Genomic DNA, 22,800 nt, shown 5'->3' on the forward strand with positions numbered 1-22,800 from the left:
AAATTTTGCGTATTACTAGATCTCCTGCCAGCAATGTTGTCGCAATGCGCAACAGAAAGATTCGCGACGTGGAGCATAAAGACGTTGCCTAAGTAGGGCCTACCAGTGATTGCTTTGGCGATCGTCCAGACAACTGTTACTAAGATTATTATTTTGTCGTGTGATAATATCCATTGCACATAAATTGCCCACATTATTATTAAATATTTAAAAAAATGGTTACTTAAAAACACAACGTGAATTGCTTATTATTGTCATTTGCCCTTTTCTATTGGTGGTGAATTCCCCGTCAAATTCAACACTTCTTTGCTTTTCTTGACTGACCCAAATTTAAGTGATAACAGACACTAATAAAATACTTCGACTGTATCAGACAGTGTCGCTTGAATTTACTTCGTCTCTGAAGATTGTGACTGTGACCACGATATCTAGGACTGAACATGGGATACGGACTGAAAAAGTTGTCCTTGGCGCTCTCTGCCATGGTCATAGCATATTTACTTATGTACAGTGGAACCAAGTTTGATCCAGGTATGTGACTGTGTAACAGGAATGGAAGTCCGCTAGGAACCGTTGTCTGCCCCCAGTTACTTTGTACAGGTGACATTCGTGCTATATACTAACCCCAATACTCCAACCAACCCTAACCTGTATTAATCATATGGGACCCCGGACTTCCATTCCTAGGACTTTATTCATGTTACACGGTTCCTTTTTTTTCTATTTATGATTTTTTTTACCCCCATACTTCACGCTAACCATATAACCTGTATGAAGGGTGGAGTCTTTGTTACACTGTCCTTTAATTTTGTCTTAACACCGATGGGGATGACAACTGGTGAACTGATGAAAGGCAAATTGTTTGGTTCTTGCCTTTGCCAGTTCCCTGACAGACGGTAAACCGATTCTCTTCACTGGGTGTACATCGAGTCTAGATCCAAACTTTTCTTCTTTTTCCATATCTCCTTACGTGACCTGACCATAACGGATAAAGATATTGACATAAACACCCCTGAATTAGGTCGCACAATGGCACGTTCGGCTTCCCCCTCACCAGGTCACGGAGAGGATTATTTTACAAGATATTCACAGATATTTCTTTGACTATTCTTAGAATGTTTCTGTACTGCGATTTTTTTGGGTAAATTTGATCATGTTTGTCGCCAAAGGATTTGCAACATCCACGGATCTCTGAACAGCCTTCCGTTCATATTATTTCGTCTATGACTATATTGATAATAATACAGAAAATAACAATTATATATATATATATATATATATATATATATATATATATATATATATATATATATATATATATATGAGCGTTTTGATAATTGCTATACAAAACCAATCTATTATCCAGCCGACGTCCAAGACAAGAAAGTTCTGATAACAGGAGCATCGTCTGGGATTGGAAAACAGATGGCGTACCATTTTGCCAAGATGGGAGCAAACCTGGTCTTGACAGCTCGCAGAGAGAATCTTTTGAAAGAGGTTCAAAACGTTTTCACTTTCTTTAAGTTGTATTTATCAATATTTGTCAAGACCTATGGGAAACGCAGCGCAAGTGTTTCTAGCCCTTAGTAGTTTTCTAGTCCTTTGGAGTTTACACCAATCCTTACATCCACCATAAAGTTTACAACTGATGATATGGTCACTCCCGTCCCAGTGATTTATTCACCCTTTAAAAAAAGTATTTTAAAATGTTATATGGAAATGTTTCGGCGCTTTCGGTAAAATTGACTTAAATAGCCAAAGACGAAATGCACTCTGCTAAAATTTTTTCACAAATTATTTTAATGTGACCAAAATTCGGTCATTGTAGCTGTAAAATATTTGCAAATTGTAATTTTATGGACGTATTATATCATATTTTCAAATATTTTTTTTTAGGTTATAGAAAAATGTAAGCAGCTGTCTCCGAACCCAAACGCTAATCATGCTTATATAGTTGCTGACATGAAAGAGCTGCAGAAGACAAAAGATGTTATAAAGGTGAGCAAGAAGAATAGGTATCTGTATACAGTTCCCGCTTAATGGCTGCCACATAACAATGAAATTGTAATGAAAGAGACCTTGAAACCGAGCTGTGATTTGTAAAAAAAAATTTGATCTAATACATATTCAATACAATAATTTGAATGAGTGGAAAGTTAACAGAACTCATGCAGTGATCGATCACAATTATCTTTGTTTTTGTTTTTGTTTTGTTTTTTGCGAAAATTGACACAATAAAACAATTTAATTCATCCTGGAGAAGAATAATCAATAGCAATGCGTAGGGTTTTCAAGATTGCTCACTCATGAAAACATGCATGGTTAGCGATGACGAGAAGTACTGACGTGTTTCCATCTGTGTCCGATTAGATTGCATAGGGAAGGACTGACTTCTGATGGACTTATGGAGAGCAAAATGCTAACATCTAATAAAAACCACTTTGAAATTCTTTTTTCTTCTAAATTCTTTGGGTCAGCTGCACTTTCCTCCCCCCGGTTCAATATAACCCTAATGTACCTCCTGTGACCTCCTGTATTTCCAGTTTAGTGTGGACGCTTTAAAGGGTCTGGACATCTTGGTGCTTAACCATGCCAGGTTACCAACAACTTTCAAATTGTGGTTTGGGAGCCAACAGAACCTGACAGATCTGGCAACGGACATGGACATCAACTTCAGAGCCTACGTACATCTCGCCTCGCACGCACTTCCACACTTAATGAAGAGCAAAGGGAGGATTGCATTTGTTTCTTCTGTAGCAGGTGCAAGTTTGGCCTTTTTTACTGTGAATTGAGTATTTATCGAGTAGTACTTAACAATGCACTTTGTCTAAGAAGTTCACAGTCCTTGACATCATCAAAAAGTCTGATACATACATCACTAAATATACTTTCCTAGCAAAAAGGTGCCAACCCTAATGAAATGCTTAAAGCGATACAGAAAATCAAGCCATAAACCGATGTTTTTATTCAGCTTCTAAAATGATTTTTGGCAGAATTTCACTGATTTTATTGATGAATATGCTAACGATAGTAAAAAAATCAAAGCCACATTTTTCGTGCAGTGTGGAGTATTTCTATGGTCACTCTGCTAGGTTAATTGATCTACAAATTCCGTCTACAGCTTACAAGATGATCGGTTGCCTGCTTGTTATGCACTGTTTAAATCTATGGTTACCCTTGTAGCAATGTACATAATCACGGTAGGGGTGACACTTTTTTAGCTAGGGGAGTATATTATCACACAGACAAGACTGCATTGCGGCTCTGGCCTCGAGTTTTAGAAGATTTTCAAAGATTTCTAGTAACTTACCTCTCATCTATCGATCAGCATGTACCTTCGTTGGTGGAAATCCTTTTGCGGCGATTTCATGCATAGGTCTTGCTATTTTATTCCAGAAAAGATCCCGTTCCCTGGGGTGGCAGTGTACACTGCATCAAAGCACGCAATGCAAGGGTTCTTTGGCGTACTAAGACAAGAGATGGCGATGAGGAACACAGGCGTATCTGTCACATCGTGCATGGTGGCCGGGACCGGTAAGAAATTTAGCACCCATAGCATCTATTATTATGTAACTTATAAAGTTATAAATGGCACGGGAAATTAACCCCTTACAATCGAGCTCTCGGATGTAAGGGACAATTGCATAAATGCGTGTTACGTAACCATAAAAACGATTCTACATACGTATATGTTTATTAACATGTTCTACCGTCACCAGTTTTTCATCAAATTCCTTGTAGAGATACCTGTTAGTGGTTAATCAACATATTCAAACGTTACTGAAATTCACCTTCCTATATAAACAGCATCCTTTGGTCTCTGAAACACATGATGACAGTTGGGTTGAAAAAAAAAGAGTAAAAAATGAGCTCGGTGAACTTACAACAATGGTTTTAGAAAAAGTCGGAAAAACTCCCAAAATCAGATTTCCCACTTAATTCTTTGAATAAAATCATGTCTGTAACCCACCATTAGAGCAAGAAAAATTTGGAATGATAATCCAGTTAATTTATTCTGGAAAAGCGACAGTAACCGTATCTAAACGAATTCGTCCACCTTCAATACACACAACTTTAAACATTAAACGTTAAATTTTTAATGAAAACGTCGGAATTATGCTAACTCTACAAATCATTTCAGGAACAGAACACGTGAGGGAATATTTACAGGGATTCGAAGAGGAAGCTTTCAAGGAATTTCACCTCGCGGATCCAACAGTTGTTGCCTTGGAGATCGTCCAGGCAACTGTTGCTAGGCAGTACGAAGTATACACAAGTTCCGATATAATGACATCAATACTGGTATTTCTAGGGAAAATATCGCCAGTATTAGCTGACCAACTTTCTCTGAAAGCAATTTTTGGATAATATCAGTGACTGATAAAGATGTATTAGGAATTAACTGAAAATATATAAAGAATTATATAATTATACATCACTTGTCTGAAATGTATTCTGGGTGATGTCATTATATGATATTTGTGTCTGACAGAATTTTCTAGAAATCTTTTCATACGAAGTCGACTTACTATAACAGCAACAACAACAGCAACAATAATAATAATAATAAAATAATAATAATAATAATAATTTTTGTTGATTTTATTATTGGGGTAGGCCCCTACCACTCGCAAAGATGCACCCCCCCCCCCCTACTTTTAAAACAAGCCTCATAACTTGTTATTCCATGTGCAAATGCCTAGCACCAAGCTGGATTTTTTTTTTATGAAAAACAAGATTTCTCGGATTCTCGTGTATATCGCAATATGTTAGAAAAAAGGTAAAGCGGCAAGACCGCTCCGCTCTTTGGAGGTCAAGGAAGACCCGTAGTTAATACGCAATCAAGATAGTTGTCACAACTTACGCATCGGGTGAGAAAGAGGTCATATTCAGCAATCGCATCCCAGGCTACAGCAGCCATCAAGTGATTATTATTTGCTGATCTTTTTTAATATTCTCTATTGAAAAAATTTTGGAGCAACTTCAATCATTTTTACATCAAATTCCGTGTAATGCTAGATCTCCTGCCAGCAATGCTGTCGCAATGTGCAACAGAAAGTTTCGCGACGTCGCAGTGGAGCATAAAGACGTTACTTATAACCCGGCCACACCTACACGACGCAGGGTCGGCGCACGGCCGACGCGCTAAACAAATTTGGCAATTTTGGCCAGTGCGCTGTTATGCGTCTGCATTCGTCAAACGCGTCGGGCGACAGTTATGCATTCGTTTTTATTCGCTCTTGTGCGTCTGAGTTTTTGTGCATGCACAAAAAATGTGCGTTCAGCTCGACGCATGAATTTACACGTCAAAAGGTCGCTCGGGATTCGCAGAGGCAGCTGGACCAGCGTCAATCAGACGTTGCATAAACGCTAGTTGTTCGTTTCAAATTCGTTGACTTCGGCGTAGCGAGCACACAGCATGCTTCCAACGCATGTTTAGCGAACCTGCAACGACTATAAACGGGTGCTAATCGAATCTCTAACGAATAAGAACGAACGTTGAACGACTCTATAGCGCAGCCAACGTTATTGTAGCGCGCCTCTTTCGTGTTCCTAGCGTGTCCAGAGCAAGTGTGTCCCGAGCCTATCGTGTATCCATGGTGTATGCATAAATGGGTCCTCTGTATCCGCATCACTTGCACTCCACCAAGTCTGTGACATCAGGAGCATTCTGGCGAACCGTTTCAAGGTTCTACTTAGGACAATGCAACAGAAGCCCAAGACCATTAAAACGTAATAGCACGCATCATCTTCCACAACCTTAGGAGGATCCGGCATCCGCGAATGCAGAACCAGCAGCTTGACGTTGCCGAGAACCTGGGTCAAGAGTTTGCTCGTGGTGAGTGGTGAAATGACCAATATCTAGAGGACACCCGCATCGTCACTGGCAGCAACACGTCCAGAAGGGAAAATACAGAGAAATCATCTGAAGCCGGATCTGTTCCATGGCAAGACCACCTCTTGCTTCCCTTTGAAATGATCATTTAAACATAGACTAAATAAGACATGAAATGCTACACAGTGGTGCTGAATACATTATGTACATGTGATGTTACTGTAATTAAAGTCCCAATCAGGGTAAAATTTGTTCTTTTAGATGGTCTTATTTTCAGTATTTTTATAACTCAATTTTTACCAAAATAATCTAAAAACAATGCTCGGTTATAATTGAAATCAATTACATTGACAGTGTAAATCATGTTAATGCTTCTCTTTATTGTTTTGCTGTTTAATATCACCTTTCCAATGAATAAAACGATAAATGTGTATCGAAGAAAATAAACTTCACTGGTTGCTTTTAACATAATCTGCAGTTTTTATATAAAGAGAACGAGTCACGTGATTGCTGCTGACTGAGGAACGCTATCTGTTCGCTTAATGCGTGCAGAATGCGGGGGTCATTCGTTCCTTGCGCCAAAAACCCGTTGTGCATTGTTGGATTTTTTTTACGCGTGCGTTCTATATTCGATCTTCATGCGCAAATTATACGCAAAATACGCAAACAAGACGTTATGTATTCGCTATTAACTCGCAATTTTTCTGGCAAATTCTGTCAAAAGTTGGACGCACGACAGAGCATTTGGCTTATTTTCATGCGCAATGCATACGTACCTCGTGCGTTCTGTAGGTGTGACCGGGCCGTTAAGTACAAGGGGTTGCTTTGGATATCGTCCAGACAACTGCTGCTAAGATTATTATTTTGTAGTTTTACGCTTGTCTGAAGAAATTTGATAATATCATGCCATTGTGCATAAATTGTGCATAATATTATGAAATACTTTAAAATGATTACTTCAAAACATTATGTGAATTGCTCAGGATTGTCATTTGCCCTTTTCTATTAGTGGTGAATTCCCCGCCAAATTCAACACTTCTTTGCTTTTCTTGACTGACCCAAATTTAAGTGATAGCAGACACTATTAAAATACTTCGACTGTATCAGACAGTGTTAGCTAGTATTTACTTCGTCTCTGAAGATTCTGACTGTGACCACGATATCTAGGCCTGATCATGGGATACGGACTGAAAAAGTTGTCCATGGCGCTCTCTGCCGTGGTCATAGCATATTTACTTATGTACAGTGGAACCAAGTTTGATCCAGGTAGGTGGTAACAGGAATGGAAGTCCGCTAGGAACCGTAGTCTGCCCCAGTTACTTTGTACAGGTGACATTATTTCTATATACTAACCGCAATACTTGGACTAACCCTTACCTGAACTTATCATGTATGGGAGCCCGGTATTCCAATCCTAGGACGTCAATTCTAGTTACTCGGTCCCTTTTTTTATTTTTACATCACGCTCTCACAAACTTCACGCTAACCCTATAACCTGTAAGAATCTAATAAAGGGCGGACTCTTTGTTACACCGTCCCTTAACTGTTTGTCTTAACACCGATGGGGATAACAACTGGGGAATTAATGAAAGGCAAATTGTTTGGTTCTTGCCAGTTCCCTGACAGACGGTACACCGATTCTGTATCTCTTCACTGGGTGTACATCGAGTCTAGATCCAAACTTTTCTTCTTTTTCCATATGTCCTTACGTGACCTGACCATAACGGATAAATATATTGACATAAACACCCTTGAATTAGGTCGCACAATGGCACGCTCGGCTTCCCCCTTACCAGGTCACAGAGAGGATTATTTTACTAGGTATCCACAGATATTTCTCCGACTGTTCTTCGAATGTTTCTGTACTGTGCACTGTTTATGTAAAAATCATCATTATCCAATTTGGTCATGTTTGTCACCAGGGGTTTTGTAACAAGGATCTCTGAACAGTCTTCCGTTTCGGTCATGTTCTTTCGTCTATGACTATGACTATGATAAAAAAGTGAAGAAAATAACAATAAATAAATAATCGTAGGCTTATATATCCACACATATAGGGCCTAATAATAAAAAGCTGTATAGTTATCATTTGTCTTTGTTTATTGTTATCACTCATTTAACATATATGTAGACAGGTACACATAGAGATAAAGTTTTCTCCGAATTGTCAGAAAACCCTTCGCTTCCCCCCTCCTCCAAAAATAAAAATTAATAAAAACTTACTGGACTTATTTTAAGGAACAGACTTAGTGAAGAATTAAACGAGGATGGGATAAAGAGGGCGGCTGGGAACATTAGCCTGTTCCCCATGACTACGCAGGTGAGGTGAGGTGAGGTGAGGTGAGGTGACAATTCGTCCCATAGGCCCTATACTTACCCCAATACTCTGAATAACCCTGACCTATAGCCTACTAATCATATGGTACTCCAGACTTTCATTCCTGTAACTACCATTCCTGTCACATCGGGTTTAGAGTTGAAGGGAGATTTGTGGAAAATATGTTATAAATATTGTTAGAGTGCAAGAATTTAGTAAACATGATAGAATGCAAGCACAGACGCGTTTTGTTAATTCCTTTCTAAACCAATCCGTTTTCCAGCCGACGTCCAAGACAAGAAAGTTCTGATAACAGGAGCATCGTCTGGAATTGGAAAACAGATGGCGTACCACTTTGCCAAGATGGGAGCAAACCTGGTCTTGACTGCTCGCAGAGAGCATCTCTTGAAAGAGGTTCAAACCGGGCTTCATTTTGGTTGCCTTTGGGGTTTACAGCAATCTTATAAGACTATATATACTAAAGATATATGATTTTGTTTCAGCGCCTTCGGTGAAAAATAAACACGTATGTAAATCAATGTTGGCCACTAAGCCATCTGCCTTACAATGATTTAAAAAACTTCTTACAAATCACTTTAATGTGAGCAAAACTTAGTCATTATAGCTGTAAAATATTTGCAAAATATTTGTTACTTTATGAACATATTTAGTAATATTTTCAAATATTTCTTTTTAGGTTATAGAAAAATGTAAGCAGCTGTCTCCGAACCCAAACGCTAATCATGCCTATATAGTCGCTGACATGAAAGAGCTGCAGAAGACAAAGGAAGTTATAAAGGTGAGCAAGAAGCATATAATTAACTGTATAGACCCCGCTTCATGATTGCCGCATAGCCATAGTATAACGATGAGATCGTAATGAAATAAAACTTGATACCGAGCTGAGATTTGTAACAAACTGTAAAATGCGCTTGATCACTCTTTGCGTAACTTAAGCCTAGATTACATTTTATATGAGATGCCCATACGGTGCAGGTTTTCTGTCCGTAATACCGAAATGTAGACATACGTAGCCCGTAGCTTCTTACGATTTAAAAAAAATCGTACGGACAATTTCATCGCACGGCGCCCGTGTAAATGTACAGTAATCTAGGCTTTAAAGACTTCGAGCTCACTGAGGGCAATTTTTTGTATCAGAGCTAGGAATATTAAAATTCATTATGGAGGATTTTTTACAACAAATTGGACTCCTGATGGGCTGATGAAGAAAAATATACTAACATCTAATAAAAACCACTTTGAAATTCTTTTCTAAATTTCTTTTTTTTTTCGTCAGCTGCACTTTCCTCCCCTAGTTCAATATGGCCTTAATGTACCTCCTGTGACCTCCTGTCTTTCCAGTTCAGTGTGGACACTTTTAAAGGTCTGGACATCTTGGTGCTTAACCATGCCAGGTTATCGACAACTTTCAAATTGTGGTTTGGGAGCCAACAGAACCTGACAGATCTGGCAATTGACATGGACATCAACTTCAGAGCCTACGTACATCTCGCCTCACACGCACTTCCACACTTAATGAAGAGCAAAGGGAGGATTGCATTTGTTTCTTCTGTAGCAGGTGCAAGTTTTTTCCTTTTAAACTGTGAATTGAGCATTTATCGAGTAGTACTTAACAATGCACTTTATCCAAGAAGTTCAGTCCTTGACATCGTCAAAAAGTCTGATACATACATCACGCTGTATACTTTCCTAGTAAAAAGGTGTCAACCCTAATGGAATGCATAAAGCGATACGTATAATCACGCCATAAACCGATGTTTTTATACAGCTTCTAAAAGCATTTTTGGCAGAATTTTATTGATTTTATTGATGAATATGCTAACGGAAGTAAAAATCCAAGCCACATTTTAGTATTTCGTACAGTGTATAGTATTTCTAATGTCACTCTGTTAGGTTCTCCTGCTCATATCTCTAGTTTTCACGATGATTGGTTGCCTAGTTGTTATGCATTGCTTAAATCTATGGTTCCCCTTGTAGCAATGCACATATAATCGTGGTAGGGGTGACACTTTTTAAGCTAGGGGAGTATATTATCACACAGACAAGACTGCATTGTGGCTCTGTCCTCGTGTTTTAGAAGATTTTCAGAGATTTCTGGTAACTTAAAATTACCTCTCGTCTATCGATCAGCATGCACCTTCGTGGATGGAAATCCTTTTGCGGCGATTTCATGCATAAGCCTAGCTGTTTTATTTCAGAAAAGGTCCTGTTCCCCGGGTATGCAGTGTACGTTGCATCAAAGCACGCAATGCAAGGGTTCTTTGGCGTACTAAGACAAGAGATGGCGATGAGAAACACAGGCGTATCTATCACATCGTGCATGGTGGCCGGGACTGGTAAGAAAATTTAGCACACATAGTATCTATTATTATGTAACTTATAAAATTTCAAATGGCACGGGAAATTTACGCCATACAATCGAGCTCTCGGATGTAAGGGATAGTTGCACAAATGCGTGTGTTACGTTACCTTAAAAACGACCCTACATACGTAGATGTACATTGGCATGTTCTACCGTACCTGTTAGCTAGTGGTTCATCAACATATTCAAACGTTACTGAAATTCACCTTCCTATATAAGCAGCATCCTTTGGTCTCTGAAACACATGATGGCAGTTGGGTTGAAAAAAAAAGAAAAGAGTCAAAAATGAGCTCGGTGAACTTACAACAAGGGGTTTAGGAAAAGTCGGAAAAACTCCCAAAATCAGATTTCCCACTTAATTCTTTGAATAACATCATGTCTATAACCCACCATAAGTGCAAGAAAAATCTGGAATGATAACCAGTCAATTTATTCTGGAGGAGCGACAGTAATCGTACCTAAACGAATTCGTTGACCTTCAAAACACACAACTTTAAACAGTAAACGTTAATTTTTTATGAAAACGTCGGAATTATACAAACTCTACAAATTATTTCAGGAACAGAACACGTGATGGAATATTTACAGGGATTAGAAGGGGAAGCTTTCAAGGAATTTCACCTAGCGGATCCAACAGTTGTTGCCTTGGAGATCGTCCAGGCAACTGTTGCTAGGCAGTACGAAGTGTACACAAGTTCCAATATAATGACATCAATACTGGTATTTCTAGGGAAAATATCACCAGAATTAGCTGACCAACTTTCTCTGAAAGCATTTTTTTATTATATGACTGATAAAGCTGTATTAGGAATTAACTGAAAATGTAAAAAGAAATATATAATTATCTCTTGTGTCTTGTATTCTTGGTAATGCTATTATATGATATTTGTGTCTGACAGAATTTTCTAGAAATTTTATCATACAAAGTCGACTTATTATAACAGCAACAACATCAGTAATAATAATAATAATATTTTTTGTTGTTTTCATTATTGGGGTGGGCCACTACCACTCGCAAAGATGCATACCCCTTCGGATACGCTCAACTTCTTTTAAAACAAGTCCTATACTAAGTTGCAAAAGCGTAACACCAAGCTGGATTTTTTAAGAAAAACATAATATCTTGTATCCGCATGTATATCGCAAAATGTTTGAAAAAGGGTAAAGCAGCAAGACAGTTCCGCTGAACTCTCTTCCGAGGTCAAAGAAGACCTGTAGTTATTTACACGCAATCAAGATAGTTGTCACAACTAACACATCGGGTGAGAAAGGTGTCATATTCAGCAGTCGCATCCCAACCTACCGCAGCCATCAAGTTATTATTATTTACTGATCTTTTTTCATATTGACTGAGAATATTCTGATCTATATTGAACACATTTTGGAGCAACTTCAATCATTTTTTACATCAACTTCCGTGTATTGCTAGATCTCCTGCCAGCAATGTGGTTGCAATGCGCAATAGAAAGATTCGTGACGTTGTTGCGCAGTGGAGCATAATTACCTTTACACCGGGCGTCGTCCTTTCTGCGTCCTGTAGTAAGCCCCCGTTTGAAAGTAGAAATAAAAAATAACCTGCTGACAACTGGCTGATCATTCAGCATTCATTTTGCAACCAAAGCAATGCTTGTACCTCCTTTCTACGACCACAGCGATGCCAGTTTCATGGGCGCACAAAGGACGCAGAAAGGACCCCGCCTAGTGTAAAGGGGGGTTTAATAGCTTGGTAAGAGCCAACCAGAGCCCCGTTCTCTACACGGCCAACAGAATAACTAAAATAACAGTCGGAAGGGAACCTGCGAAGAGCTTGTAGGCCTATAAGGGAGAAAGACCCCATTTACTTCAATTATAGGCCCTATGTCACGGCTTTGCAAGTCGACCGGCCTAGTTTCAGGTTAGGCTCATGACCTACCTGATATTATAATACTGCATATATGTATAGCTCACAATATCATCAAATACTTTTCAAAAAATGTGACTTTAAAGCATTACGATGGCGTTTAAGGTTACCCTTTCCCATATTCTATTGGTCCCTATTTCGATCCGTCAAATGCCCCGCCTCGCGTCGAGATTGACCCAGACGCAGATTTAATAATTTCGCTCGTAGCGTAGCTTGTACTTACTTCGACTCTCAAGATCGTCCGTGGCAACGATATCTAGGATTGAACATGGGATACGGACTGAAAAAGTTGTCCTTGGCGCTCTCTGCCGTGGTCATAGCATATTTTCTTATGTTCAGTGGAAACAAGTTTGATCCAGGTAAGTGAGAGGTAAAGACAATACGGAACACAGTCGTGTAGAGCTACAAAGCAAGACAAATCGCATTAAAGGGAAACAAGGGGCAGCAAGGTGGCGGGACGATGCTTATTTCTAGAAAATCCCCAGGGTCAGGTGTGATAGGAATGGAAGTCCCAGGGATGGAAGTCCGCCCTCCCACATGATTAGTAGTTTAGGGGTAGTTGGAGTATAAGGGTTTGTATGTATAGGTCGTATGTCATTTATGTAAAGTAATGGGGAACTGACTACGGTTCCTAGCGGACCACCATTCTTTTCGCACCAGTTCTCGTCGATTTATAATATGTTCAGATTAATCCTGCCCTATATTATGGTACACAGACGGCACGTTAACCCTGACTTGATGTTACACGCATCCTCATTTTTTCTTAAAGCGCTGTCACACTCAATGTATGGAAATAAACGGACTTGTAAGAAGCGTTAAACCAACGTTTATATAGCGTATTTGCACTGCATTATTTACATATGAATGGCATAATTATGAGTAACATATATATGTACGCCTTTTCCATTGTATCCCATCGTACATGTAGCATATGCTATATCAACGTATAAATTATGTACGAGTACTGTATATGAGAGTGCTAGCACCGTATATGAGCGTATGGTGAACGTAACTGAGCAATGCATGAGTAACAGATGGTTAGCTTTCCTCTGTTTTTTTTTTTTTTTTTTTTTTTTTTTTATCATTTAAAACTGCCAGCTGAGTCAACTGTGATGAATATGTGAGTAGGGACTCTTTATACCAGAGATGATAACCCGTGCGCTCAAAATTGCCTCCTACATGTATCTAGCGTATGAGAAAGTACGCCAACATTTGCCTGCGTACTCGAAACGTACACGACGCAATAGTCTAACGAACTCCTAACGTTAATTTGTCTGCGTTTGGGCAATTTGTCTGTACATTAGTGCTGTACACTACAGTGTGACGGTACCTTAACAACGGTGGTGTGGTTGTGGCATTCGGTCGGTGAATAAATGAATTAAGGGAAACTAGTTTTTTTTTTGTTTTTTTTGTTTTTGTCATTTTAATGTAGAGCGTAACCAGGGCCTGCTTTCACGAAACGTTTCGCAGGTTGCGCATTCGCTACGGTTTGCGCAATTGCGCTAATTTTTTTAGCGTAGCTTTCTCGAAACCTTTCACTGAACTGTATGTTCTAAATTCTCTATTGTCCCCTTGTCAGTCTTGTCCTAAATAACGTATGGCCTCTACTAGCACAGGGGTAGGGCCTACCCACAGATATGAGCTGCATGACCACAACAAGTGCCTGGACAATTAATTATGTGACTGCACGCTCAGCTACCCTTTAACACACACAAGGGTCACATAGAGTTATTTTCACTGGGTATTCACATTTATGTTTCACTGTCAAAAAATTATAAGTTACTTTTCAAAACCAATCTGTTTTCCAGCCGACGTCCAAGACAAGAAAGTTTTGATAACTGGAGCATCGTCTGGGATTGGAGAACAGATGGCGTACCATTTTGCCAAGATGGGAGCAAACCTGGTCTTGACAGCTCGCAGAGAGAATCTCTTGAAAGAGGTTCAAAACATTTCCACTATCTTTGAGTTGTGTTTATCAACATTTGTCAAGAACAAGTAGAAGCGCAGAACAAATTTAATGTTTCTCGCTCCATATTAACAATGTCTAGTTCTATCGACTACCTTTATTATTACGTCCCCTCTAAAATTAACAACAATATAATATGTTCCCTCATTTCCTCCCCCCCTCTCTCATTCATTCATTCATCTTTAACTTCTTGGTTTGGTCGTTGTAGCTGTAACATATTTCTAAATTGAAACATAACATTGTCATATTTAAAAACAACCCTTTTAAGGTTGTAAAAAAGTGTAAGAAACTGTCTCCTAAACCAACCGCTAATCATGCCTATATGGTCGCTGACATGAAGGAGTTGGACAACACGAAGAAACTTATCAAGGTACGCACGCAACATAACGAAGCTTATTTAATATTAAACTAGAAAAGCACTCCGAGAGCGCAGACCTCCGCCAAGGCAGCGATTTTTTTATTATTATTGATTATTGACTGATTATTGATCCGGATCACCACCAAAAACTAATCAATTCTCAGTTAACCCATTTCCCACCTACCCTGAAAATTTGATCAAAATCGGTCCATAAGTTTTTGGGTTATGTTGATGACAATCAAACAGACAGACAGACAGGGGTGAAAACAACCTCCTTGGCGGAGGTAATAACTATCATTAAAAGTTCATAATGAAAAATAACTCGATAGTGAGTTGTGTAATGAAAAAATTAAATTTGCTCGAGCTTTGCGAAATTAAAAGTTTTTAAAAAGTTTAAAGATGTAATGGGCGATTTTTTTCTTTTTGAAACAAGTGTTTTACAAGAGTTTTACCTAGTGAGTGTTTCGAAGGTAGGTTGTGATATCAAACACTTACCAATAATAATAAAATATGGCAGAGGGAAGCTCATACTTGCAAAAAAGGGCATCTAAAAACGCCTTATGGTGAGCCTGGTGAATAATGGGATCGTTCATAAATTTCTTTATATATGAAATCCATAATTATTGAACTAAAAACGTTTCGACAGTCTTTTAAATGGATGGAAATTGTACACTCAAAATCAGTTTTATAATATAATTACGAATGCATTTTTGTCGACATATCACATCCTTTACCTTGAACGATGACCATCAAACCCATTCTGATGATGAATAATTAATAGCAAAGTTTTAGACGCTGTATCATACTCCCGAACCTCACACACGAAAACCTGACTCCCTTGTTTAAAAAAATCCGCGCTCATTCGTTGACAATAAAATGTTCACGTGCTGCGATATGTACACATTTCCACGATATCAATTCCCTGGGAGACTTTCATAAAACTAAACAAAACAGAATCACCTTTTACATATTTATACCTCTTTCTATTTTTAGTTCAGCGTAGACACTTTAAAAGGTCTGGACATTCTGGTGCTTAACCATGCTAGGGTTTCCCCGTTCGACATGTGGTTTGGGAGCCAACGGAACCTTACAGATCTGGCAACAGAGATGGACATCAACTTCAGAGCATACGTGCATCTCGCCTCACACGCACTTCCACACTTATTGAAGAGCAAAGGGAGGATTGCATTTGTTTCTTCTGTAACAGGTGCCGTTGTGATTTAACTGCATGAATCGAGCATTAATGGAATAATAGCTAATCGTGCACTTTGTTTAATGGTGTCTTCAAAAAGTCTGGCATTCTACATCATACTGCAGATACAAGACTGGTGGCTCACACCATGACTTCCAGAGGTTTCTGAAAACGTACCTCTGTAGAGCCGCATTTTGCAACCGACCGCATTTTGCAACCGGTTGCAAAATGCGTTCAGTTGCAAAATGCGGTCCTACTAAGTAGAGCCGCATTTTGCAACTGAACGCATTTTGCAACTGCAACGCATTTTGCAACCAAAGAAAATCGTGAAAACGCATTTTGCAACCGCAACGCATTTTGCAACCGGGATTTTTTTCTAAGTCCCTGAAACAGCTTGAAGTAATATTTTCACCGTAATTTCTTTCATCTCCTCGACCATTCGAGTTAGGAGCACGAGTCTTTGGTGCATGGGTACAGGGGAATTTTAGTGTGACTTTGGGTGTAACTGTCCCTCAGGGGATGGGGTGATTGGTGGTTTGTCAGACAATTAAGCTGATTCCACTGATTGCACTTAAGTGAGATCCCCTGCAGAGTTGGACCGACCCAGCTAGTAGGATGTGTGAATCTGAAAGCTGTCTTCGAGTTAAGAAGGAAGGGGAATGCAAAGAACGCAGCAGACGGCACTTGATAACAGACCTTCAGCGGTATGCTTGGATATAGGTCAAGTTAATTAAAAACCCATGCAAGACCCCATACTTTCAGGCATAGCCTCTGTAGAGCAACACACGTGCTAATTACTATTTATGATTAATTGACATATTTGTTTTGTATTAAGACACAACGGCTAGTTTAACGCCAGGATTCCTGAGTGTGTAGGGCATGGGACAAAAGGACAGCTTTAACTGGATTCCTTGACCTATATTCATGCCTACGACTGTAAGTCCGTTTAGTGCTATGTGCGCCGCTCCTGTTCTCTACATTCCTCAAAGACCCATGTACATTCATTATCAATCCCCAACATTTCATGTTCCTAACTCTATGGGTAGATAGTAGAAGTAACGGTGCAAAAAACAGAATCAACCACCCCCAGGGACGGCCACACCCATCAATATCCCAGAAGGATCCATATCCCTAAAGACATGTTTTCAATTTCCATAGCCTTCCGTTCCTAACTTATATGGTCTAAAGGTAGATAGCAGAAATAACAACGTCTAATTCTATTCAACCACCCCCGGGACCACACCCTAAGTCAAACAAATTAAATGCCATTCAACATCCCAAATTATACTGTAGCTACGTTTCATGCTTTATAACTCAAATGGCCGATACAATGGGCAGAAAATACGTTGTAAAATTAGAATCAGCCACCTCCAGGGACAACCACACCCATGTCACAATAAATTTCCGAAGTGCCCATGCACATTTGTTACGAAAGTGTATTAATCCCCAACATTTTTATTTCCTAATTCTGAAGATATAAGGGTAGATAGGAGAAAAATACGAAGTAAAAAGTACGATCAACCACCCCTAGGAAAAAAACAAAAACAAAAACAAAAAATCCGAAATCCCATGCACATGCCTACCATAATGTTTATTAACGTTTAGAGTTCCTAACTCTAATGGTTTAGGAAATTACAATGTGCAATAAGTTTTATATTTTCGTCCACCCCAGGGGCAGCCTGGCCAGTTTCAGCATACATAGTCGAAGCAAACCCGTCCCAATTCCAATTCTACCTGTCTCGTACTTCTAGCTGTTTCAGGGACTTAGAAAAAAATCCTGGTTGCAAAATGCGTTGCAGTTGCAAAATGCGTTTTCACGATTTTCTTTGGTTGCAAAATGCGTTGCAGTTGCAAAATGCGTTCAGTTGCAAAATGCGGCTCTACTTAGTAGAACCGCATTTTGCAACTGAACGTATTTTGCAACCGGTTGCAAAATGCGGTCGGTTGCAAAATGCGGCTCTACACCTCTCTACTAAGAGCATGTGTCTGCGTAATTGGAAACAAAGTATAAATGCTCCTCCTTGCATTTCATTTATTATTCATCATTTATCGTTTCACAGCGCCTACATATGCATATACATTTCAGAAAGAATCCCGATCCCGGGGATGACAATGTACATTGCGGCAAAGCACGCAATCCAAGGGTTCTTTGGTGTACTTAGGCAAGAGATGGTGATGAGAAACACGGGCGTTTCAGTCACCTCGTGCATAGTGGCTGGGACCAGTAAGTGACTTTATCACAAATCAACTGTTATCTTCTCATTGAAATGTTTAGTTCACTAAGGGGGGCTATTTGGAATCGACCTCGCAAGTGTGAAAAGGGGACAAGATCTAAGGTCACCTTTTCTGTAGGGAGGGGTTGCGCTATAAATATGTTTTAAAATATCTTTAAAACGTAGGAACATATTTCAAATTCAAACTACAAATCATTGCAGGAACAGAAATTGTGATGGAGAATTTCAGACAGACACTGGGAGAGGAAACGTTGAATTCGCTTAACTTCGTTGATCCAACAGTTGTTGCTTTTGAGGTCGTCAAGGCAACTGTTGCCAGGCAATACGAAGTGCACACGACTTCTGACAGATGGTCATCGACATTGATGTTCCTTAAGAAAATATCACCAGAGTTAGTTGACCAACTTACTCTGAAAGTACTTTTTTCGAGTTGAATAGCAGTGGCTGCAATAAAAAAAGAAATAAACTTCTAATTTTTATTGAGAAAAAAAGATTTTTTCTTACTCACGAAGTATTGCCCAATCTGTTTCTTTTCTTAGATCGGCTTTTTTTGTACAAAATCTTTGTTTGAAATTACTGAAGAATTCTTTAAAATAACTGCCTTTTTGACATTAACTATAAATGTACTGCATAAAATCAGGAATGACCCCATTTTCCAGTCATAAAATGAGAAAAAGACACCTTCTTTTGTATCGTGGCCTTATATTTTGTTTAACATAGTTCACAATTTCTGGTACAATATATACCAAAATTCTATGGGAAGTTCAAGAGTAAAACAGCTTAGAGAACAGAGTATCCTGGGAGTTTTGTAGCACTTCTGGCAAGGGAAAAGATACGCAGGCCTCTTCTGCTTTTCTGCTTCTGTACCTGTAATGAATAATGTTATTATATTAGGCTGCTTGGTACTGTACTAGTTGACTAGACAGTTTTTCAGCAGCAATTGATCTCTTTTGGCAAGAATTCTTCTCATGTTTCAACTGAATTTAAATGATTAACTTATCAATTAATATGGTAATAATTCGCTCTTTGAAATGAGCAAAAAAAGCTCAAACTTTCAGATACATATTTTTTATAATCATAAAGATTTCATTTATATATAGATTTGTAGTACTTTTGCTGCATAGAATAGAACTATAAAACAGCCTGCTTTTTAATTTCGTTGGCACCACTCAAAAGGAATGTTCTAATTTTACAAAATTATGACTTTAAAAATACTATATATGAAAAGTTCACATCCCCCCCCCCACCCCACTGAAATGTTTGAGTATTTGTAGGAAAGTAAAACGCCTCAAAAGAAAGTTTAAAAAGAAATTCAGAACCAAACTTACAACTATTTCAACATGCATTTCAACATCGCACCTAGCACACTGCCATTCCAGCATTAGTTCAACACCACATCTAAAACTCTGCTTTATAATTATCAGACCAACATCACACCCTTGCACTGCCATCCACTTACTTTGATATTATATCTGGTATGAAAGATTGCATCTTATTCTGTAGAGCTTGAGCCTAAAATGATTACAGCAAAAATATCCCCCTCATTTCTTTTACTATGCACAAATAAAGTAGACCAGCCTTGGCCATATTGGAAGGAAATGGACTGCCTATACATTTATGGAAAATGGAATAACGAGAATCTTTTAAGAAGGACTTTAAAACACATATGTATTTTAAGACATTTTACTAAAGACTTTATATTAATTAATTTTTTAATACATTTAAATCATGAATCATGGATATATATATATATATATATATATATATATATATATATATATATATATATATATATATATATATATTTTTTTTTAAAATAAAATGGAGAGGAAGGTCTGATTTGTTCGCATCCTTGATTTTATATACCAGCTCCCCACGGGCCGCCGCCATGGGTGGAGCACTTTTCATGGTGTATTGACTTAATTCTCCGATATATATATATATATATATATATATATATATATATATATATATATATATATATATATATATATATATATTACCTCTAATGCCCCAACAACGTCCAGTCTGACAGCACTGGCCAACAGTGTCCGGAGTGATCCAAACATGAACGCTGTCTGACACTGTGACAAGTCCACTCCCAGAATCCTGCATAGATGTCCAAACATGACAGGATAGTGGATCTGAAAGTCAGCCTGGGCCTCAGAAAATTCTTGAAAATGTTGAAGAAGTTCATTTTTAAAAGTCCTGGCACTAGTGGAGAGAAGTGAACGACCCTGGAAATGATGTAAAATTAATGTCACTGATTTATAATGGGTATACATAGGTGTGTGTCTGTGTGTGTGTGTGTGTGTGTGTGTGTGCGCGTGCTTGCTTGCTTGCACATTAACAGAGTAATTCTGCTAGTTCAATATAGGAACACAAAACTAGCATATGGTGTATTATAAAATCTCCTTTATGTAGTATCCACAAATGAGCAATTCATGAAGCTAAAGCATGTAATTTTGACACATTTGTACATGGACAGTTTTATAAGTGCCCCCCCCCCCCCCCCCAACTCTACTGTCAATTCCCCCCCCCCTTTCCTAACTCCCCCTTTCTCTGTCTGAGGTAACAATCTCTCTTCCTGAAACCCCTCCTCTCTCTCTCTCTCTCTCTCTCTCTCTCTCTCTCTCTCTCTCTCCAGGCTCATAGCCAGCATGCAATTTCAATTCAAACAGTTTTTTTTTTTGGAAAAAGTGGATCTTTTACCATGCAACCTGCAGGTGCCTATATCAAATTTTACCCATAGCCTTTTCCCAGCCAAGAAGGCAGTTCATTTAAACCAACCCTGGCTACAGGCCCTGCTTTAATTTCCCTCTCTTTAACTTTCTCTCCCTCTCTCTCTAATACCCCTCTTCCCCCTTATAATTGCTGCACCTGTCTTGTGGAGGCTCTCTTTGCCACATGGTTGGACGTACAGGCGTCACACATGTCACTCAGTTTCTTAAGCTCCATGAAGTTTCCACTGCTCTCATAGGCTTCTGTGACAAACGGGAGGGAGAAAGAACCTGGAATATTTAAACATATGGGGTGGACACAAGTCATTTCAGGTACTATATAAGATACATTTATTTTAACGGAAATATTGACGTAAATAACTTACAGTAAGCAGACTTGAGCCCATTTTGCATCCCGCAGTACATGTACTTGTATTGAAATACTTGCAGATATTGACTACTTAATTAATAGCCCTGTTATTGTGTAAGAGACTGAGAACGAGTTACCTAGATCTAAATGGATCCCTCATGTATTTTAATGTAAGTGAGTAGAAAAATGAATCCATACCAGTGTTTTCAAGGACTGCCACTGTAAACTGCTCCAATACATCTAAAAAAAGAAAAAATATATAAATCACTTTTATAAACAATTATCTGCAAATAAAAATATCAGTGTTATAAATTAATAACTCATAAATTAACCATTTTCCTTGGATCATATAGGCACCATATCAAATAATGTACAACTTTATGAAAAAAAGAAAAACTGTTGAAATATCATTTTGAATAAACACCTCCTGATGACTGGGCATACACAGTGGGTATGCCTATGAAACTCAGAGATGGGGTTTACACATATATGTCTCTTGTATATTTATTCTAAATTCTGTATACAGACCATTCAGCTGATAATGGCATCCTTGTCTTACCAAGGTTGCCTGCCTCAACTAGCCGGAACTTGACAGCTGCTTCTAAGCCAAGACTGTGAGAAAAGCCTCCAGTCGGGAATGCTTATAATTACAAAAATTTAATGAAAAAAATATTAATATGATTACAAAATTAATATATACAGTACTAGTACTATAAGGATTAATAATTAACTGATAAACTTAAGTTAATGCTGTTTATTTACCTGCTGGCTGTATGTTAACTACTGCAAGTGGACTAAAACAATTGGGTTATTTGGGTAATTACATATGGTTCTCAAATTTATTATTCAGAAAATTTCAATTATAAAATATACATAAATTAAATAATTTAAAATTAACAATTAATAAAAAATATAGAGAGCAAACGAATATACCTGACTTTTTTTTGCAAGAAGACTTAAAATTATATACCAATTACTTCAGTGTTAAATGACCTTTGTGAAATTGAAATTCTTCATTTAATATCGCCCCCCCCCCCCCCCCCCCCCCCAATTCCAAACATCATACAGTACATGTACAGTACAACCATTCTTTACTTACCACTGTCTGATATTTGCAGTAGAGTTAACAACTGTGTCTGAGCGATTGCCATGTTCTGAACTGTGCAATGATTGTGGCAAAGGTAAATCCGATCCCCTTCAAAGGGACGAACTTATTGGGTTCGAGTGTAAAACGAAATAAACTAGCACCTGTAGCACCTGCGTAAGCACAAAAGTGATCTGTCGCTAGATGGCAGTGCCGTTTGTATTATGAAATGTACCAAGAATTATTCTCTGTCATGATTGGTCAACTGTGACACACCTCCCGGACAGCGCAGTGATACCTAAAGCTCAAGACGTACCAAAATGCTTCATTTATCCCATTAAGTTGGTAAAAACATCACCAAACCTTTTTGGAAGTATTATCTATAAGTGAATAGGCGTATTGTTTCAATTCCCTATCTTATCATCGGTGTACTTTTTTCT

The 22,800-nt window shown here is 38.5% G+C and overlaps 4 protein-coding genes across 4 annotated transcripts; 3 read left to right on the top strand and 1 right to left on the bottom strand.

The window, feature by feature from the left end:
* Positions 1–331: 331 nt before the first annotated feature.
* On the top strand, positions 332–4,551 carry LOC106176803 (hydroxysteroid 11-beta-dehydrogenase 1-like protein). Its single transcript, XM_086995983.1, has 6 exons — positions 332–531; positions 1,367–1,497; positions 1,897–1,998; positions 2,544–2,760; positions 3,397–3,534; positions 4,142–4,551. The coding sequence occupies exons 1-6, from the start codon at positions 441–443 to the stop codon at positions 4,366–4,368; spliced, it is 906 nt and encodes a 301-aa protein (XP_086852109.1). The 5' UTR covers positions 332–440; the 3' UTR covers positions 4,369–4,551.
* Positions 4,552–4,727: 176 nt separating this feature from the next.
* Positions 4,728–11,496, top strand: LOC147759804 (hydroxysteroid 11-beta-dehydrogenase 1-like protein). The gene is made up of 6 exons (XM_086995982.1): positions 4,728–7,102; positions 8,437–8,567; positions 8,851–8,952; positions 9,516–9,732; positions 10,373–10,510; positions 11,096–11,496. The coding sequence occupies exons 1-6, from the start codon at positions 7,012–7,014 to the stop codon at positions 11,353–11,355; spliced, it is 939 nt and encodes a 312-aa protein (XP_086852108.1). The 5' UTR covers positions 4,728–7,011; the 3' UTR covers positions 11,356–11,496.
* A 739-nt stretch (positions 11,497–12,235) lies between these two features.
* Positions 12,236–18,265, top strand: LOC147759805 (hydroxysteroid 11-beta-dehydrogenase 1-like protein). Its single transcript, XM_086996093.1, has 5 exons — positions 12,236–12,795; positions 14,245–14,375; positions 14,671–14,772; positions 15,754–15,967; positions 18,039–18,265. The coding sequence occupies exons 1-5, from the start codon at positions 12,705–12,707 to the stop codon at positions 18,182–18,184; spliced, it is 684 nt and encodes a 227-aa protein (XP_086852219.1). The 5' UTR covers positions 12,236–12,704; the 3' UTR covers positions 18,185–18,265.
* A 383-nt stretch (positions 18,266–18,648) lies between these two features.
* LOC106178336 (uncharacterized) lies at positions 18,649–22,573 on the bottom strand. Its single transcript, XM_013561473.2, has 7 exons — positions 22,376–22,573; positions 21,836–21,916; positions 21,475–21,516; positions 21,067–21,197; positions 20,190–20,423; positions 19,646–19,698; positions 18,649–19,053 (listed from the first exon to the last, which is right to left on the bottom strand). Exons 1-7 carry the CDS (start codon positions 22,425–22,427, stop codon positions 18,951–18,953), a joined length of 696 nt encoding a protein of 231 aa, XP_013416927.2. The 5' UTR covers positions 22,428–22,573; the 3' UTR covers positions 18,649–18,950.
* Positions 22,574–22,800: the final 227 nt, after the last annotated feature.

The sequence above is a fragment of the Lingula anatina genome, chromosome 9 (genome assembly GCF_051362555.1).
Source record: "Lingula anatina isolate TDL-2025a chromosome 9, LinAna3.0, whole genome shotgun sequence".
Lineage (NCBI taxonomy): Eukaryota > Metazoa > Brachiopoda > Lingulata > Lingulida > Lingulidae > Lingula > Lingula anatina.

Bases quoted from the DNA above. Each gene is read 5' to 3' on its own strand.
- LOC106176803 (XM_086995983.1), top strand. From the start codon at position 441: ATGGGATACGGACTGAAAAAGTTGTCCTTGGCGCTCTCTGCCATGGTC. The intron at 1,498-1,896 runs GTTCAAAACGTT...ATTTTTTTTTAG, and splicing joins GAGAGAATCTTTTGAAAGAG to GTTATAGAAAAATGTAAGCA. The intron at 2,761-3,396 runs GTGCAAGTTTGG...ATTTTATTCCAG, and splicing joins ATTTGTTTCTTCTGTAGCAG to AAAAGATCCCGTTCCCTGGG.
- LOC147759804 (XM_086995982.1), top strand. From the start codon at position 7,012: ATGGGATACGGACTGAAAAAGTTGTCCATGGCGCTCTCTGCCGTGGTC. The intron at 7,103-8,436 runs GTAGGTGGTAAC...TCCGTTTTCCAG, and splicing joins TGGAACCAAGTTTGATCCAG to CCGACGTCCAAGACAAGAAA. The intron at 10,511-11,095 runs GTAAGAAAATTT...AAATTATTTCAG, and splicing joins GTGCATGGTGGCCGGGACTG to GAACAGAACACGTGATGGAA.
- LOC147759805 (XM_086996093.1), top strand. From the start codon at position 12,705: ATGGGATACGGACTGAAAAAGTTGTCCTTGGCGCTCTCTGCCGTGGTC. The intron at 14,376-14,670 runs GTTCAAAACATT...AACCCTTTTAAG, and splicing joins GAGAGAATCTCTTGAAAGAG to GTTGTAAAAAAGTGTAAGAA. The intron at 14,773-15,753 runs GTACGCACGCAA...TTCTATTTTTAG, and splicing joins ACACGAAGAAACTTATCAAG to TTCAGCGTAGACACTTTAAA.
- LOC106178336 (XM_013561473.2), bottom strand. From the start codon at position 22,427: ATGGCAATCGCTCAGACACAGTTGTTAACTCTACTGCAAATATCAGAC. The intron at 21,517-21,835 runs GTAAGACAAGGA...TTCTTTTTTTAG, and splicing joins AGTTGAGGCAGGCAACCTTG to ATGTATTGGAGCAGTTTACA. The intron at 19,699-20,189 runs GTAATATATATA...TAATCATTTTAG, and splicing joins ACGTTGTTGGGGCATTAGAG to GCTCAAGCTCTACAGAATAA.